Source organism: Podarcis tiliguerta (genome assembly GCF_965153285.1).
Source record: "Podarcis tiliguerta genome assembly, chromosome: 10".
Taxonomy (NCBI): domain Eukaryota; kingdom Metazoa; phylum Chordata; class Lepidosauria; order Squamata; family Lacertidae; genus Podarcis; species Podarcis tiliguerta.
In genome coordinates, this window is record NC_139543.1 from 67,740,472 (window position 1) to 67,757,556 (window position 17,085).

General features: G+C 44.0%; 1 protein-coding gene and 1 long non-coding RNA gene across 2 annotated transcripts in view; one reads left to right on the top strand and one right to left on the bottom strand.

The window, feature by feature from the left end:
* Positions 1 to 9,473, bottom strand: part of LOC310659323 — a 94,723-nt gene extending 85,250 nt beyond the window's left edge. The window contains exon 1 of the long non-coding RNA XR_014502758.1: positions 9,387 to 9,473. This is a non-coding gene — a long non-coding RNA (uncharacterized lncRNA). The remainder of the gene's footprint in view (positions 1 to 9,386) is intronic.
* Positions 1 to 17,085, top strand: part of EXOC4 (exocyst complex component 4) — a 353,124-nt gene that overhangs the window by 38,748 nt on the left and 297,291 nt on the right. Inside the window, exons 4-6 of the mRNA XM_083401900.1 lie at positions 2,976 to 3,160; positions 4,626 to 4,735; positions 8,044 to 8,287. Coding sequence (XP_083258026.1) covers positions 2,976 to 3,160; positions 4,626 to 4,735; positions 8,044 to 8,287 — 539 coding nt within the window. The remainder of the gene's footprint in view (positions 1 to 2,975; positions 3,161 to 4,625; positions 4,736 to 8,043; positions 8,288 to 17,085) is intronic.

Genomic DNA, 17,085 nt, shown 5'->3' on the forward strand with positions numbered 1-17,085 from the left:
TTAGGAAGAACTTCACATGGCCGCAGACCAGTTGGATATGTTGCACTGGACCCTGGGAGAATCAGTACCCAAATTGGCACGTTGAGCTGATTTTTTAATTTTGATAAACCCATAAATAAACACAAGTACCCATGCCTTTATCATGTGATAATTGGGAAGAACAGGGTTACGAGGCCATTTTATACCTTATGACATTTGTGGAAATGTTGAGTGGAGGTATTATAGCAGCTCCAAAACAGCTATATTTAAAAGTGGATCTAAATTATTCCACTTCAGTGTGATGATCAGAGTTCCCGAAGTGGGCTTGGCTTCCTTTTCTGGCTATCCATGTTTTCTCAAGAGAATTGTTTTGCTTTAAACATAAGTGTCTTGGTAATGGGCAGTAATGAAGAATGAAATATGTGGCTGGGGGAAGAAAGGATGTTTAAATGGGGTTTGCTGAAGTGTAGCTTTGATTCTTAAGAAGCCTTCTAAGCCTGTGTAACATTGCACCTTGACTGTTTACCTCGAGAATTCAATCACTTTAAAAGCGGCATTTCCAAGGCCATAGCTCCCCAGCATGTGTCTCAACAAATATGAAGTGTCACATAGGCAATTTTTTAGAAAAAAGATGGCTGCGTTTTTCACCAAAGGGAGAAAATTAAAGCTCCATTGGCGTCTCCCCCACCCTATTTTAATACTGCAGTAAATGAATGACACTTCTGTTTGCTTTTTATCAAGGCTTGCCTGAGAGCTTTATGTTGATATAATAGTTTAGTCTTTGTGTATCGTCATTCTTTTCAAAACAGGAAAAGCAAGTGAAAAATGGGGCATTGGCATTAAATAGCACTTTTGAGGGAGACCACGAGAGCCTCACCTGCCTTTTCAACTCTGATTTTCTGTATTCTTTTTGATCCCCAACATCAGGGCCACTAAGAAAGAGTTCAGGCATTCTAGAAACCCATTCCCAGCCAGAATGTCCAAGAAGGCCATCCTGACTGGGGAAGCTTTGCATTGGTATTTGTGGCCAAACAGAAGGCTGGACTTAATGTCGCTGGAACCCTTAGTAAGGCCTTGTAGATCAGACTTCATAGGATGAAAGAGCCTCTGGCATCCTTGAACTCCTTGATGATGGTACAATTAATTAGTTTGAATAGGACTTGAATCAGAATCTGTGTTACAATAATGAATTGTCTCTGAGCATGTGCGGATGCTCACATTTCCTTTCCAAATGAGTAATCACAGCCAGCCCCAACACCTCTGAAATTAGTGAGCAAGAATTTTTGTCAAGAAGGTCACAGCTTAGAGGTAGACTTGACAGTTCTTTTAAAAAAGAAGAAATGAGTCTCTAGACTACAGTCTATGTTTTGGTAAATGCTTCAAAATCCAGGTTTTGGTATCTGTCTCCATTATTGTCTTACCGTTGATGCTCAGTGAACTTAAAACCTGTGTGTCAAAACAAAGCTCATTTCTCATACCAACGATGCCTTGGATTTTTAAATGAAATATTGTTTAATTTGCTTCAAGCTATTTATGCTCTCTGCTTACCTCTTGCAGTTCTTAAGACGTGAGCGCTGAATTCCTGCAAAACGAGGTTTTCTTTTTTGTTGCCGGTCACCTTTGTTTTAATTGCTTCGTGATGAAGTATTTCCAGTGCTGCAGGGGAATCATGAACTGATAAAATTAAACAGAATTGCTGGAGCATTTATCAGCCATTGGTTTTATTAAACCATGTCTCATAGAAGGGCACCTTAAACATTGTGTCAATTGTACAGTTGCTGTGTAATTGTAGCCACTGGTTTGGCCCTTCTCTGGGCTTGAGATTTCTGTTTACTTCCAAGGTGTGTAGAAATTCCTATAGATTATGGTTGGTGAGCAAATCTCTTTTCCATCTTGATGTCTCTGATTGCCATGCAGCAATGGCAAAAATAGGTCTAGGGCAGGAGTGGCTAACCTGTGACTCTACAGGTGCTCTTGGACTGCCGTTCCCATCAGCTGCAGTCAGCACAGCCATTGGTCAGGATGATAAGAGTTGTGATTCTTGAACATCTGGCAGGCCACATGTAGCTCCTTGGTGTAGAAGTTAAGAGCAAGCCTACACTGGGGGAGGAACCTTTTATCCCGGCAGGCTTGATCTTTACCTCCCCAACACAGGACCAACCATTTATCAATCATCTGATATCATGATGATGTAAGATGAATGATAGGTGGGCCGTTACGCCTGTCCTTCAAAATTAACCTATGGGGATAGGGGGAGGGGTCTGCTTCACCAATGTATTCGCCTCTGCTTATCCCTCCTCTTTGCAGGGGTATGAGCAGGCCTTACCCCTCTGTCGTGAGTCCTGTGGAGGTGTTGTGGAGAGGGTGCTTGGATATTGAGGAAGAGAGGATGGAGATTGGGAAGCTGGAGGTAGAAGACCCTGGGGAGGGTCCTAGTGGGCTGGGGGATAAGGATCGGGGATCCCAGGAAGAGACTCTGAGGTCTGAGTATAGTTTTGAGTTGGAGGAGGAGATCCAGGTTAAGTCCTGTTGCTTTGGCTGTGTGGCAGTTCTTGGTGGGGCAGCCTTAGCCATTGTAGAATTGCATCCATCAGTTGGTGTCACCCAGTGATGACAGTTGATTGGCAGGTGGGAAAATGGCCTTATGGGCCATCTTGGACCCCCATGGGGACCCCATGGGGTCCAAGATTATATTGCAGGCTGGTGGTTCCCCAACACTGTCTTACAATGACCAGCAAATAAATATATTGTCAAAGTGCACCTTTCCCATCAAACCTTGACTTAACTCCTTGCCGCTTACTGAAATTAAGGCTAAGTATCTGTACTTGAACATCCATTTGTTGTTCCTTGGGACAGGGTCCTGCATTTTTGCTTGTTTCTCTTTAGAATATAATTATTAATGTTGGCATAATAATTTGACCAAAGGAGAAACTTGGAACACTGGGTACTGAGAATTCTGAGTAGTAGTTAAAATATATCATGGATTCTCTTCACAGGTTTCATCAGTGGATTCCCTGGAGGGACCCCTCCTTCAGGTGGAAGGACTTAGCGATCTGAGACTGGAGCTTCACAGTAAGAAGATGAATATGCACTTGGTGCTAATAGACGAACTGCACCGCCATCTTTACATTAAATCCACCAATAGGGTTGGACAACGGAACAAAGAAAAATGGACAAAAAGGTTAGTCCATTCTGATGCAGTAGAGAGGGGTTTGGTCTTGTGATGAGCAGGATGTTGTTTGGGAAAGAGCTGTCTAGACTAAGTCAAACCTGAATAAATATTCAGTTGCTCAGAGAGAAACATGAGCTTGCTGCAGGTTTCAAGAGGCAATGTAGAAAAGCATTTTTATGGCTGGCCAAGTGCTCTAAGATATTTGAAGATGACTTAATACCAAACTGACACACTGGTCCATCTAGCCTAGTCCTTCCAGGGTCTGGGGCAAACTTACTTTCTCATCCTTCTATTTGAGATGTCAGGGAATGAAGCTGGGACCTTATGATTGACTGGTTATTTAATTTCTATACCTCTTAATATACTAAGAATATATCTAAGAGGTGTACACAAAACTGAAGAAACAACAGACAGCTTAAACAAAATATTGCAAAAATACAGTTACATATAAAAAATACACATTAATACAAAGTTGCTAATATATGTATAAATCAACATCAGTTCATTTTCCTCCTGACACACTCTCCCTCTCAGCCTCTGGATTCTCACCCAGGGTCTACCAAACTCTCAGCTCACTCACAAAAGTCTCACAGTGAGAAGAGATCCTGGAAACAGTGTACATCACCCTAGTCTCTCATTCTAGACTTGCTTTTTCTTGCTTTTTATGGGCTGGCTCAAGGTGGATGGTACTGCCTCAGGCTCCCCACAGCTGTGTTCCATTCAGCTGCAGCCTCTGCTCACCCAGTTCCAGGTACAGCAGGTTTGCTGAGTTTCCCAGGGGGTCCAAAGGAAGGGAAGTGGGCCTCTCTCCACTCACAGCTCTTTCTTCACCCTCTGTCCTCTCCTCCTCCAGCCGCCACCGAGCCTTTCTCTTTACTGCTTTTAGTATCTATCCAATGATTTTAAGAACATAAGAAGAGCCTGTTGGAACAGCTATCTAGTTCAGCATCCTGTTCTCACAGTGATCAGCCAGTTGCCTGTGAGAAGCCTACAAACTGGTCATGAGCACAGTAGCTTTCTGCCAATCTGCAATTCCCAGCGACTGGTATTCAGACGCATAATGCCTCTGACTGTGGAGGTAGAACAATAGCCACTGTGACTAGTAGCTGTTAATAACCTTGTTAATATAGACAATGCAGAATTGGACAATTTTCACCTAAAGAAAGCTTCAAAGTGAGAGCCCCCATTCATATTTTAATGGTCGTGGGATTGAGAGGGGAGACAGGAAAATGGCACTCTGTAGATTCTGGTGCCTGCAATATCTGCTTCATGTCACCTGATGGTAAGACCAGTTCTGGTCATAGAGCTTTGTACCTGAATTGGGCACTTTTACTTTTGATTCCACCATGAGTGGGGAGCATCTATGGGTGAAGGATCTTCTTTGCGAAGAGCAGTAGTCTTCCCATTTGCACCTCCACTTGTTGACCATGTCTACTTCAGGAGTTACTTCAAGTTTCATTTTTCTCTGCTACAGTTCACATGTGAAGGATGCCTCCCCTGTGCCTCTGCTCGATGTGACTAGCCTGTCTACTCCTCGCAAGTACCTTGACTCCTCTCAGTTCAGCACTTCTGGAAGCTCCAGTGGTGAGTGGCAAAATAATAAAAGACGTTTCCATATGCCTTTTTTGTTAAGTGTGTGTGTGGTTTTCTCCAACCACATTGATAAATTTTGGAGATGGTTGAAGTAAGTGTGAATATCAGGCCCGGAGATAACCCAGGCTGTAGTAAGGGGGTTGTGACAGCAGTTTTCTAATCTCGTGTGTTTGCTTACAGTCACGTTCAGTTGTGCTTCCAAGGCTGTCCCCTTGGCATATAACAGGAGCAGCTACATATTAGGTGCAAATGCTACAACCCCAACTCATTGTTATTTTTAGAAAACCCTTTTTTGGGGAAGGGGTGTGTGAGATGGAGAACCAGTAGTGGAGAGGAGGAAATGAACAGAACCTTAGTTTAAATTGTGGAATTCATAATTTCTGAGTAGAACATGCCTAGTGTGTGTGTGTGTGTTCCCAGTTTGCATCTGTTTTGGAGATGTTTTAAAGATGGTATTGTTTTATCACTTCTTTTTTTGCCACACTGGACCTCCTTTTGGGAGGAAGGGTGTGATATAAATTTAGTAAACAAATAACTAAATAACAGTGGCACACACTGCCACATCCCAATTATTTTGTTGGTCCCTTTCTACACCTTTTCTAGCCCCACAATACACCTCCCCACCAACCAGTGGGATGAGCAGCACTGTATCCAGTATATCAGATGTGGATTCAGCATTGTATAGCATAGTAGGTTTACTTAAAACATGATGATACTGACTGGCTCATTTTCAATCGATTTCCTAATAATCCCTTGCATGGATTTTGCCTTTTTTCTTTGCTACTTCACATTGATTTGATGTGTTCAGTGAGCTACATATAATCTTTCTATATAGATTACTGCAATGTGTTATACATAGGGCTGCCTCTGAAGACGGTTCAGAAACTTCAGCAGGTGCAGAATTTGGCAGCCAGATGGCTCACCAGGGCAAGATGGTTTGAGCATATTACACTGATCTTGGCCCTACACTGATCTTGGCTGTCGATTAGTTTCTGGTTCCAGTTCAAAGAGCTGGTTTTGAGCTATAAGGTCTTAAACAGCTCAGGACCCCAATATTTCAAGGACCGCCTCTCCTCATATGAACCGACCCAGACCTTTCAATCATCATCTGAGGCCCCTCTTTATGTGCCTCCTCAACAAGAGGTTTGGAGGGTGACAACATGAGAATGGGCCTTTTCTTTGGTGGCTCCTCGTTTTGGAATGCTCTCCCCAGGGAGGTTCACCTGTTGCCTTCATTTTGTATCTTTAGGTGCCAGGCAAAATTGCTTCTCTGTAACCAGGCTTTGGGGTGATTATTATTCTACAACCCTTTATATTGGTTTGTTTTTGTTTTATTATGCCCTTTGTCTTCTCAGTTTGTATTTATATGTTCTGGACCACCCTGTGATCTTCAGATGAAGGGCGGTATACAAATTTAATTAATAACAACAACAACAACAGTAATCACAGCCCTAAGAGATCTTTCTTGATCACTACCACTTCTGACCACATCAATCTCTGTGTGTGTGAAATTTAGGGTTCCCCCCCTTGAATTTCCCTCTCCATTTTACTATTTTGCGTAAGGTAAATATTATGGAGCTGATTCCATGATTCAAAATTTTTGAGAGATTGTCCTTGCATATGATTGGGCAGAGTACTGTTTAGAAGTGGGAAAAGACAAGAAATTATTGAGAGTCTTTCCAGTGCTCCTACCTAGTTGCTTATTAGCGATGCAAATTGGTGCAAGGGAAAGTTCAGCAATGGGAATTCTGCTGGAGGTGGAGTTTCACGAACTCTCAAAGTAGCCCAGTGGGGCCCCATGAACCTCTGTCCTTTGAGATAAAAAGATGCAGTAGAAGCAGGGCATAATACAGAGAAGCGTAAATTATGCAGAGTGTGGCATAAAATTTTACTACCTGCTCGTAAAAAGCAGGCAGCTAGTGAAATACACTGATAAATAGTAGCAAAATTTGATCACTCACATGACCGTAAAAAAACAAGACCCAAGAGGGTGTTCCTTAGCTGATAGATTCTTTGTGGTGATTTGGGCAGTGGGATGGGACTCGGGTGGTTTAATGCTGCCTTGCCTGAATGGTGCATCATACAGATTAGTCTGACATCAAATTAGAAAGTTTGTTTTTATGGGATGAATCATTGACTTGGGAAAGGACTTAGAGAAATCATTAGTTAGAGGGTGATTAATCTGCAGAGGTCAATGCTTTCTATTCCTAGGGTGTTAAAATTCTTTGTAAACACCTCTTGGTTCAGGTTTGTTTTGTTTATGCTCTGAAGTAGTGAAGACTGTTATTTTTTCCCCTGAACCAACTTGTATTGAAGCAGGATGGTGCATGCATGGTCCAGAGGATTTTTCTAAATTCTGGAGTGCCATTAAACCCCTAGTGTGCCCTACATACCTGTCTAGGTTGGTAAATTTTGCCAGGTGGGATGGGAAAAGAGGCAAGGGAATATCAGGTGGCAGAAAAGTTTTGAATCGGTGCCCCTTTTCCTAACATGTTGTGCATCTGTTGTGCATCTGTGAGGGGAGAGACTCCATCAGGCAAGGCCTCTTTCCACCTGCCTTGCCCTACCCTCCGGCCCTAGGAGTCCTCACAAGGGAGCTGGTCCTGGAGGAAGAACTGTGAGGGGAGAGACTCCCATCAGGCAAGGCCTCCTTCCACCTGCCTTGCCCCACCATCTAGTCTCTGCTTCTCGATTTGTATTGTATTATTTTATGTACTGTGGCATGCCGTTGTTTTATTGATTATAGTTTAGAAATTATTTATTGTGTTTACTTTTATGTTGTTAAACATATTATTTAATACTATTCTAATCATTGTTGAATGTTACTTTTTGATGTAGGTTGACTATTTTAAAGTTATGTTTTATTATCACATTTTTGTATTGCATTAGATTGTTATAAGATGTACATTTCTTCAGCTTGTAAACCGCCTTGAGTATTGTAAGATAGAAAGACGGTATACAAATTAAAAATGATGATGATGTTAAAAGATATAGGAGTCCTTCCAGGAAATAGTTGTCTCACCATCCTCCATTTATCAGAAAAGGATAATATGTATTTTAAATAAAATAAAATGAGCACATACCCCCTAACCATAAAATAATGTTACAGGAGAAAAACGAAAAGATGTTGGGCTCAGGCCACTTTGCTGTTTCTACTCTCTGGGTAGTTATGGGGCGAGGGTCTAGCCTGGGCTGCCAGGCCCTGGACATTGGTTCTGAGGTCTAGACCTAGATGCACCACTGCCCTAGGCATGTAATAACCACCTCTTTAGTAATTCCCCCACCTCTATATTTTCCAGGGAGGGATATTAGCTTGACGGAGATCAAGGAAGATTTAGAGATGGATCCTGAGGAGAACAGCTCTATCTTTATGGGCATCCTCATCAAAGGCCTGGCCAAACTGAGGAAGATTCCAGAGACTGTGAAGGCCATCCAAGATCGCCTGGAGCAGGAGCTGAAGCAAATTGTCAAAAGATCTACCACTCAGGTGGCAGACAGTGGCTACCAGAGGGGAGAGAACATAGTCCAGGAAAACCAGCCTAGGTAAGAGCATTGCATTAAAGAAGGCTTCAAAATAAAGAGCATTCCTGGTGTTAATTCACACCAGTTTTGCACATCCACTCATTTTAATATTGATGGTTATGCTGATTATTTCATGATGGTTGTAGACTGGGCATATAGATTCTATATCTTTAGCATTGCCTCAAGCTATCTTAGCTATCTTTAAAATAAAATGTAATTAATTCTCAATATTGTGAGAGAAACATTTCAAAAAGTAAGTGATTGAAAGGAAAAAGGTCAAATTTCATCTTTTCAACTCACTACTTTTTCACATTCAAAGACAACAATTGCAGAATAAGAATATTTTGAATAATAATGCAACACATCAACTGATCATACTTCGGTATCTGCCATGTTCATGAAAATGACATGCAAGTTAAGTTAATTACATACTGTAATGCAAGTTGTTTTTCACACATTGTGTCATGTGTATAATTTCTGTTAATGTTTCAGTGTCTGCAGTTTCTCCCTTCCCCTTTTAAGAACAGGCAACTAGTATATTGCAGAGAGATCTTTCTATACAGAAAATGTGAGAGAAGAGGAGCTGGCTGACTGAGTTAATGGGTAGCCTGAAGCTGTTGATCCTGAAATGGTGGCTGTCTCAATTCATTCCAAGAAATGCCTCTTTAGGTACCAAGGATGGTACTTTCAAGGGTTGATTCTGTTGTCTGTCTGTCTTGTCACCAAAGCATGTATCAATGCGGAGGGGCAGTTCTCAGACTTGGAAGGCCCATTGAGTCATTATAGGCTGCATAAAGAACACAGTTTTTGGAACATGCCAAAAGTATACCTGCTCCACTGCAGCGTTCTCCTCCTTGTCATGACCAGTCAGGTGCCTTTGAGCATCCTCAAGCAGGCCATGAAGACACTAATCCTCCTTTGCTGTTTCTGCCCTGCAAGCAGTCGGCTTTTTGTGAACGTGAAGGTTTCATTGGGGGTATTGTGAGTAGTAAACCACAGATAGACCTTTCCTCCTCTGCGGGTTTGTCTAATCCTCTTTAAAAGCCATATGCACTCGTGTCCATCACCAAACTTTTTTATTTATACAGTGGTGCCCCGCAAGACGAATGCCTCGCAAGACGGAAAACCCGCTAGACGAAAGGGTTTTCCGTTTTGGAGGTGCTTCGCAAAACGAATTTCCTATGGGCTTGCTTTGCAAGACGAAAATGTCTTGCGAGTTGCTGCGATTTTTTTCCGCTCCCCACCCCCTTTTTCTAAGGCACTAAGCTGCTAATAGCCTTTTAGCAGCTAATCCGCTAATCCCTTAAGCCTTTAATAGCCGCTAATAGCCGCTAATAGTGCTAATCCGCTAATCCGCTAATGGGGTTGCTTCGCAAGATGAAAAAACCGCTAGACGAAGAGACTCGCGGAACGGATTCTTTTCGTCTTGCGAGGCACCACTGTAAATAAGATTTCAGAAGAGGTGGGTTTCATGAAACAAAATACCTTAACTATAAATGACCGGGGTGTTTTTCCAATGAAGAAGCTAGACCCACTTCTGTAGGGAGAAGAAGAAGAAGAAGAAGAAGAGTTTGGATTTGATATCCCGCCTTTCACTCCCTTTAAGGAGTATCAAAGCAGCTAACATTCTCCTTTCCCTCCCTCCCCCACAACAAACACTCTGTGAGGTGAGTGGGGCGGAGAGACTTCAAAGAAGTGTGACTGGCCCAAGGTCACCCAGCAGCTGCATGTGGAGGAGCGGGGAAGCGAACCCGGTTCACCAGATTACGTGCCCACCACTCTTAACCACTACACCACACTGGCTCTCATAGAACCCTTTATGCTGACCTTAATTATGTTTTGTGTGATGAACTACTTTATTTTGTCTGCCCTAAGTATATTGCCCACCAAGTTTCAAAGGATGACCCCAAGCTCTGGTATTATATGAGTGGAAGAAAACAATCTGTAACCACTTTTTCCATTCCATGCAGAATTCTTAAAACATTTTTTTGATGTGCTCTCCTGTTTACCTTTATAAATCTCCAAATGTTTTAGCATTTCCTCACAGGGAAAGTGCTTCCACCTGTTTGATCATTTTGGCTGCCCTTTTCATACCCTTTACATTTAACTTGTGGGTGTTCAGATGAACAGGACTGCTTCAATTAATGCTGGGATTGAAAGAAGCCAAAAGCTCCACAGGTGGGGAAGTTATTCCCCTCTCCCTCTTAGAACAATGAAGTCAGAAAAGCCTGGTAGAGAAGTGCGAATTGGCTAAGTTATCATAACATGCCACGGAGAGTCTCTTTACTGTTTAGCAACTGCCTTGTTTCCCCATATCACATTTTTGACAACTACGAATTTTGAAGAGGAGGAACTTGACTCTGAATACTTGAGCCTTTAAAAGGCTCAGATTTTTTAGCTGTTTAAAGTTAGCCAAGAGCTTTGCAAATGCACGCTTTTGTGCTGATTTTTAAACATTCCCCCCTGCCATTTGTCTACGCTTCTGACTGCTGCAGTGTTGCTCTTTCCTGGAGCAGAATATTGTCTCATGGTTCTAACACAGGGGTGGGGGGGAGTGGACAGCTGCTTGGGCTTGAAGAGGCAGCTGTGACAAGTGCATTGCCCTTATGTTAATGTTTTCTATGCAAGGTAGGGAACCATGTGAGAAAACAGTTTTGAGAAAAGTTATTTAGAACTTTAAACAATCAGAATATTTTGTGTATGCATATGTTTTAGCAATTGATATCTTACTAGTTGGGACGCAGGTGGCGCTGTGGGTTAAAGCCTCAGCACCTAGGGCTTGCCGATCGAAAGGTCGGCGGTTCGAATCCCTGCGGCGGGGTGCGCTCCCGTTGTTCGGTCCCAGCGTCTGCCAACCTAGCAGTTCGAAAGCACTCTCGGGTGCAAGTAGATAAATAGGGACCGCTTACTAGCGGGAAGGTAAACGGCGTTTCCGTGTGCGGCTCTGGCTCGCCAGAGCAGCGTTGTCACGCTGGCCACGTGACCCGGAAGTGTCTTCGGACAGCGCTGGCCCCCGGCCTCTTTGAGTGAGATGGGCGCACAACCCTAGAATCTGTCAAGACTGGCCCATACGGGCAGGGGTACCTTTACCTTTTACCTTTATCTTACTAGTTTGGGCCCACAAAAAACCTTGATAACACGGCTAGATAACAAAGCTTTAAAAATGTGAAAGATCAGCACCTAACAGAGCAAAAGTCTCATGACAAATGGGGCAATATTTCATTGGCCTCCAAGACAATCAATCAACAGGAGGGAGGGCCAGATACGTTTAATCCTTGTATGCTCAAACAGACAGTCAGGCTACTCGGTAATGCCTCACTCATCCTTGACTCACCTATGAATGGTTAAGGAAAAGTATCTCTAGTGAGGTCATGTAGGTATCTGACCTATAGGGATCTCCTGGGACCCTATTAGCATTATGTGAGTAGGCTATGTGTTTAGAAGGGGCAGGGTTGGATAAAAGATATAAAAGTGGGAATTCCTATTTGAAAGGATTATGTCCCAGCGAGGAATTCTGATCCTACTGGAAGGAGTTTCCAGCAAGAGACAAGGTTTGTGAGCCAAGAGAGAGATCTCTAGGGCAGGCATCACTGCATCAAATAGAAGCAGAGTAATTGCTCTTGGAATCAAAGCTCAGTTGTGTCAAGTGTACGCTAAGGGTTTTTTGTTTCACCAGTGAAAGCTGAATTTGATATGTTAATGTTTCAAACTCGATAAGTTAAAACTTGAGCAGGGTGAACTAACACCCTCCTTGAATTTTTTAACAAGGGGTTTGGGTTTTTGGCCCTTGTGGCTAATGACCTCAAGACTTGGCAGGATTTGAGTTTTAGATCATCAGTGAACCAGCGCCCTGTGTAATGCCTCTAGGTCTTTGATAGTCAGTGAGCACATTGTCTGCCTGGCTTTCTGCTACTGTACTTAAAACCGTAAAATTATTATTGGCGCCTAATAAAATGACTAATAAAATGTGACAGACCCAAAGGGGTCTTATCACCTTGCTGAGCTGAAATCCAGGCAGCTTGTTAGCACTGCTCGGTTTGCTCCAGTGGAAAGGGTACTTAATGGTATTTCAGCCTGGTCAGTATGGTTAGTATCTCTTTGGTATCCAGCAAACCTTTCTGGAAGGCTTCCAGATATGACCAACCTTTTGCCCCTGAGAAGGTTGTGAAAACAATCTGCCATACTGCCCTGGGGCCAGGGCATTTAAGGATGTTAGTGACCTGTTCCTGCTACAGCAGTATACTTTCCCTGCATAGAGATGTGGAGGGAAAATGCTGTTTGGTTTGTGAACTTGACCTTAGTAGGGCAAATGCTGATGTAGTGGCAGACCCCTCTGATGGTAAGAGTACATGGTTCTGAACGTTGGGTTCATTCTTGGCAGTCTGTGCTGATGGTTGGGAAACTCCTTTTCTCTCCTTCCTCTGGAAGCAAGCCTGCCTGCCCCCTCAGTAGATAGAGCATGAGCTCCTATTGTGATGTGTTTGTGGACTTTTAAATAGCAATGGTCTTCTCCCATTCTGCAGTATGGGACTAGTAGGTGGGTGTTTGTCTAACTTCTTTCAACACATTTGGGCAGTATACAATCTGGTTGGGTGTAAGAAGACGGGCATTGAGGGAATATGTAATCCATAGTGGTAGGGCATGTGCATGGAGTGCTTTTTAAATGGATCATTTCTGTTCTCTAATTCTGTGTCTGAAGTCCAGTCCCACCAGATCTATATTGTTTATGTCACTTTGGGTTTCGGGAAGTAAGTTCACCTTTGGTTTTCATTGTTCTCATTAGCAAGTGTTAAAACCATTTTATGAGGCCAGCTTCCCTTTTTATTTGCTTTCAGTGTGAAGGGACAGTAGTTTGTAAAGTTTACATGGTTGAAAATCAGTTGCACGCCTCTGCTCCTTTACCAGTTAAGAACAATGTAGAGGTCTTCTTGCATACAAAAGTGAGATGCCAAAATGCAAAGAAAAAAAGGAAATAAAAGCAATTTCAAATGTAATATCTTTAGATATTTCGCAGTACCACATACTTATTAAGAACAATTATTAAAACAATCCATCTCCATTAGCCATAAGATCAATTTTGACTTGCCAAATATATTTATACCATATGGTCTTTGGTGTTGACTCATATTTAAATAACTTTCAGAAAAGGTGCAGAATTTGTAAAATTCACTGTGGCTGCTGATTAATTTCTGAAGTTACTCAAAAGACATTGTTCTGCCTTAGAAATTTATCAATTTTGGGGAGGGGTGCTGGGGGGGGGGGAAATGGGGAAAGCCCCATTGTGCAAGTGGATGCCCTTGTGCAGGGCTTTTGCTGACAAGCTCCAAAAGATTGACCCCACCCTTAGCAAAATTAATGTTTATAAAGAAGCTTTTTTTAAGTTTCAATATTGTGTTTCCGAGTTACAGGATGTACATTTCATGGGAAAAGCTCTGTAGATGTGTGAGAGATATGTATACATTCACATTTTTAAGGATGCACAGTTTTAAAAATCTCAGGAATGTATCTGGTGTGTGGGAGGGGGAATGTAGTGTGTGAAGAAGCAGTGTTCAGAGTGCCCCATAATGGCTCCATAATTTAGTTCCTTGCAACCTGGAGAGGCTGGATGACTTTATGAGTTTGAAGGGGTTGGAAAGTACACAAGTTGCTCATGTCCCCTGCCCTGTGGGGACCTGAGTTCAGTCCTGAGAGGGTCATCATTTTAAACAGGGACAGTTCCAGCCTGTGTTCAGAGGGTAACCATTATCCAGATGCATCAACCAAATTCTTTGCAACCTTTGTCAACTTTTTGTTACTTTGTCAAGTTGAGTTATGTGCCCTTTTCCAACTTTTGCTGAGGAAGGTTAGCCTGATCCAGAAAAGCATGTTGATGAATGCAGCGTGCGTGAATCACCATTGGTGACCTCGTTCAAGTATCAGCAGTCATATTGCATCATGCCGTGCCCACTTACTGCCCAAACATGAGCGGCCTCGGGGCCTGTGTCACTTTCTGTCGACATATTTACTGTGTTTTTGTGGTGATGCTATGAACTTGGACTGTCAAACTGCCCAAGTGGACCTTTGTCAGTGTAGGCAGATGTGCTGTGGAGGTCACTCGTCCTTAAAAGAAACAAACAAGTGCCACTGGGTAGGCAAAAGAGAAGGAAACGCTGCTTTTTACAGCAGCCTTTTGTTCCCTTCTGCACCACAACTGTATTTGGTCTTCGGTCACCTTGTCTCAAAAATGGAATAACAGATTTACAGAAGGTCCAGAGAAAAGGGACTGCAAAATTAAGCCACGAGGTTTAGGGGCATTTCACTATGGAGAGTGTTGGCATAAAGTGAGAACAATAACAATAATAAGCTTGGCCGTAGTTCAGAGTTGCAGGATTTATACTCTAAAGTCTGGAGTAATAAATGTTCTGGCAACACAAGCTTATGGCATCGGGGTGTGACACTTGAGCAGCACTTACAAATGTAACAAGGGTCTAATGTGACATTAGAAGGCCTGTTGTATTTGCAGGCTGAAAATGAGTTGAGGTATCTCATCAGCGTTAAGTAATTTTCTGGAATTCAGTTGAGCAAAAGTGGACCAAACAGAGGGAGAAGGCAGGAGGCGGGGAGTGCAGGGCTGCTGTGCTGGTAAATCAAAACAATATTTGGAGCTGTTCCTTGCAAGGAAGAGTTACAGTTCAGATTGCTCAAATTGTCTTCTTCTTACTACAGCCAATTAAAATAAAGTCCTATGTGATTTGTTGTTGTTTAGTTGTTTAGTCGTGTCCGACTCTTCGTGACCCCATGGACCAGAGCACGCCAGGCACTCCTGTCTTTCACTGCCTCCTGCAGTTTGGTCAGACTCCTGTTTGTGGCTTCGAGAACACTGTCCAACCATCTCATCCTCTGTCATCCCCTCCTCCTTGTGCCCTCCATCTTTCCCAACATCAGAGTCTTTTCCAGGGAGTCTTCTCTTCTCATGAGGTGGCCAAAGTCTTGGAGCCTCAGCTTCACGATCTGTCCTTCCAGTGAGCACTCAGGGCCGATTTCCTTCAGAATGGATAGGTTTGATCTTCTTGCAGTCCATGGGACTCTCAAGAGTCTCCTCCAGCACCATAATTCAAAAGCATCAATTCTTTATAGTCCAGCTTTCACTTCCATACATCACTACTGGGAAATTTGGTGTGATTTATGTACCTCTAAACAATTGTGCATTGAAACATCTGAACTAATGTTGGATGCAATTCTTCTTTATGCCCACAATTCACTCTCTATACGGTTAGCCACAATAATATTGAAGCCAGGTTTCTGGCGCGCCGTTGATATCAAAACCATTTCTGTTACCTTGCAGCTGCATCTGTCCATCTAACAATGTAAGCAGCAACAGACACTGGAAATTTTCTGTTTTCTAAGTAATGTTGAATTTTCAGTGTGGCAAGTTGCTGCCTTGGCCACAGAACAGTTATGGGTTTTGTCATGGTACATTAGTTACAATAACTGGACCATTAAAAAGGCATAGGGACAGTTAATGAGAGAGCCATTTTGATTAGAATCTAGCAATAAGCACCTGATGTATAATAGGATATCTTGGTAATTGGTACAGTTGATGAGGCTTGAGGTTTTTTGAATTTGCAGGTTTGGTTTTAAGGCTCCTCCCCAGATGTTTCTATGGAGATACCATATAAAAGTGCAAATGGGATTTCTTCAGTTCCAGTCTAAGAACGTTATGTACTTTCAAACACTGAACTCTCTTCATAAACCTGAAGCATAACATTTATTGCATTTGACCAACTTTTCCTGTTATTTAAAAATGCTTTGAGATGGTATGAAGCAACAATAAGTTATGCATAGAACTGTGTACATGAAGGCGTGGAAATGTTTTATTTGGGTGGGAGGGTGGGATGAGTTTTTTTTGCGTGTGTGAGAGGACTTTTTTAATGAAAAATGGGAAGTTGGACAGAAAGTGGAAAACTAAGTTTTGAATCTGGTTTATTGAATTAGTCTTCAGACTATATAAATAAGCACAAATAGTTTGAAGTACCGTATTTTTCGTCCTATAGGGCGCACCGGCCCATAGGACGCACCTCGTTTTTTTGGGGGGGGGGAAATGAATAAAAAAAAATTATTTCCCCCCCTCAGCTGCGGCTGCCGCCCCAAGCCTCGCGCGCTCGGCGGGACCTCCCGTCGGGCGCGCAAGGCTTGCGGACACTCGCCCGAAGCACGGGGAGTCCTCCGGAGGGCTCCCCGTGCTTCGGGCGGGAGGCTGCCGCCCCAAGCCTCGCGCGCTCGGCGGGACCTCCCGTCGGGCGCGCAAGGCTTGCGGACATGCCCCCGAAGCACGGGGAGTCCTCCGGAGGGCTCCCCGTGCTTCGGGCGGGAGGCTGCCGCCCCAAGCCTCGCGCGCTCGTCGGGACCTCCCGTCGGGCGCGCAAGGCTTGCGGACACGCCCCCGAAGCACGGGGAGTCCTCCGGAGGGCTCCCCGTGCTTCGGGCGGGAGGCTGCCGCCCCAAGCCTCGCGCGCTCGTCGGGACCTCCCGTCGGGCGCGCAAGGCTTGCGGACACGCCCCCGAAGGACGGGGAGTCCTCCGGAGGGCTCCCCGTGCTTCGGGCGGGAGGCTGCCGCCCCAAGCCTCGCGCGCTCGGCGGGACCTCCCGTCGGGCGCGCAAGGCTTGCGGACACACCCCCGAAGCACGGGGAGTCCTCCGGAGGGCTCCCCGTGCTTCGGGCGGGAGGCTGCCGCCCCAAGCCTCGCGCGCTCAGCGGGACCTCCCGTCGGGCGCGCAAGGCTTGCGGACACGCCCCCGAAGCACGGGGAGTCCTCCGGAGGGCTCCCCGTGCTTCGGG